Source organism: Parus major, unplaced genomic scaffold (assembly GCF_001522545.3).
Source record: "Parus major isolate Abel unplaced genomic scaffold, Parus_major1.1 Scaffold360, whole genome shotgun sequence".
Classification (NCBI taxonomy): Eukaryota; Metazoa; Chordata; class Aves; order Passeriformes; family Paridae; genus Parus; species Parus major.
In genome coordinates this window covers 15,707-17,276 of record NW_015379291.1, presented here as the reverse complement: position 1 = coordinate 17,276, position 1,570 = coordinate 15,707, and the positions used below count along the sequence as shown (strand labels likewise).

Below are 1,570 nucleotides of genomic sequence, written 5' to 3'. Positions count from 1 at the left end.
CACACAGAGGTGACACAGGGACCCGGGAACAGCACAGAGGTGACAATGGAACCCCGGGCACACAGAGGTGACACAGGGACCCCAGGAACAGCACAGAGGTGACACAGGGACCCCAGGAACACAGAGGTGACACAGGGACCCCGGGCACAGCACACAGAGGTGACACAGGGACCCCGGGCACACAGAGGTGACACAGGAACCCCGGGCACACAGAGGTGACACAGGAACACCAGGAACAGCACAGAGGTGACACAGGGACCCCGGTCCCTCCTCACCGATGGCCTCGGGCGGGCGCCTCTTCAGCGAGGGGGGAGCGCTCTCCTTGCGGGTCAGGGGGTTCTTGCGCCGGTCCAGGCACTTCCTGGGCTTGCACCGCACCTTCAGGTTGGGCTCGGACGCTGCCGGGGACAGGGGTGAGTCCTGGAGCCACCTGAACGGGCTCCGTGGGGCCAGGCCCAGCTCCAGCCACGGACCAGGGACATGGGGACAGTCCTGATGTCTTGGGGGACATGGGGACACTCCTGACATCTTGGGGGACACGGGGACATTTCCAATCTCTTGAGGGACATGAGGACACTCCCAATGTTTTGAGGGACACAGGGACATTCCCGACATCTTGAGGGACATGGGGACACTCCTGATGTCTTGAGGGACACGAGGACATTCCCAATCTCGAGGGACACGAGGACATTCCCAGTCTCGAGGGACACCAGGACATTCCCAGTCTCGAGGGACACCAGGACATTCCCAGTCTCGAGGGACACCAGGACATTCCCAGTCCCGAGGGACACCAGGACATTCCCAGTCTCAAGGGACACCAGGACATTCCCAGTCTCGAGGGACACCAGGACATTCCCGAGCCCTTACCTGTTTTCCGCAGTGGGAAATGCTCGGGGGGGTCGAGCGAAGCGCTGGCCACGGGGGACAGGAACGTGCTGAGCATGGCAGGGGAGGGACCCTCGGGCTCCAGAGGCTCCAGAGACCTGTGGGGAGAAGCCAGAGCCCCTTCCCAGCTGCCCGGCAGGGGCAGGGGCAGGTCCTGCTCGGGGCCAGGGGGTGCCGGGGCTTTACCTGTAGGGCAGGGCGGCAGCGGGAGCGTTGCTGGTTCTCTCCAGAGCCGCCTGCTGCTTCTTCAGGATGACCTCGGCCAACTTCTGCTTCACCACCGTGCTGGCCACGGCACCTGCGTGGTGACCACGGTGACCCCACGGGGCTCGGAGCCGCCCCCAAGGGTCCCTGAGGCCGCAATCGCCACCCCAAAGGCTCCAGGAGTGACCCCGGGATGGCCGGAGCCCCCCGGGAGGCAGAGCTGGGTCTGTCCCCATCCCATTCCCGATCTGTCCCAGCAGGAACGCTCTGTGCTTACAGCTCCGGCATCCGGCACCTCCCAGCGCCAGACAATTAAGTCATTAATATTTAATTAGGTGCGATGTGGAGAGTTCCAAAATTGGGAGCGAGCTCCCGGCAGCTCCTCCAGAGGGCGCTGGGACACCGCGGCTGGGAGGGGGCCGCAAACCCATCCCGGGGGTCTGCAAACCCATCCCGGGGGTCTGCAAACCCATCCCGGGGG

At 64.3% G+C, this 1,570-nt stretch overlaps 1 protein-coding gene across 1 annotated transcript in view; it reads right to left on the bottom strand.

Moving 5' to 3' along the window:
* The window catches only part of LOC107198894 (histone deacetylase 7-like), a 26,831-nt gene that overhangs the window by 13,218 nt on the left and 12,043 nt on the right, over positions 1-1,570 (bottom strand). Inside the window, exons 3-5 of the mRNA XM_033511581.1 lie at positions 1,072-1,183; positions 868-983; positions 184-398 (exon numbers count right to left, since the gene is read on the bottom strand). Of these exons, the coding sequence (XP_033367472.1) occupies positions 184-398; positions 868-983; positions 1,072-1,183 (443 nt within the window). The remainder of the gene's footprint in view (positions 1-183; positions 399-867; positions 984-1,071; positions 1,184-1,570) is intronic.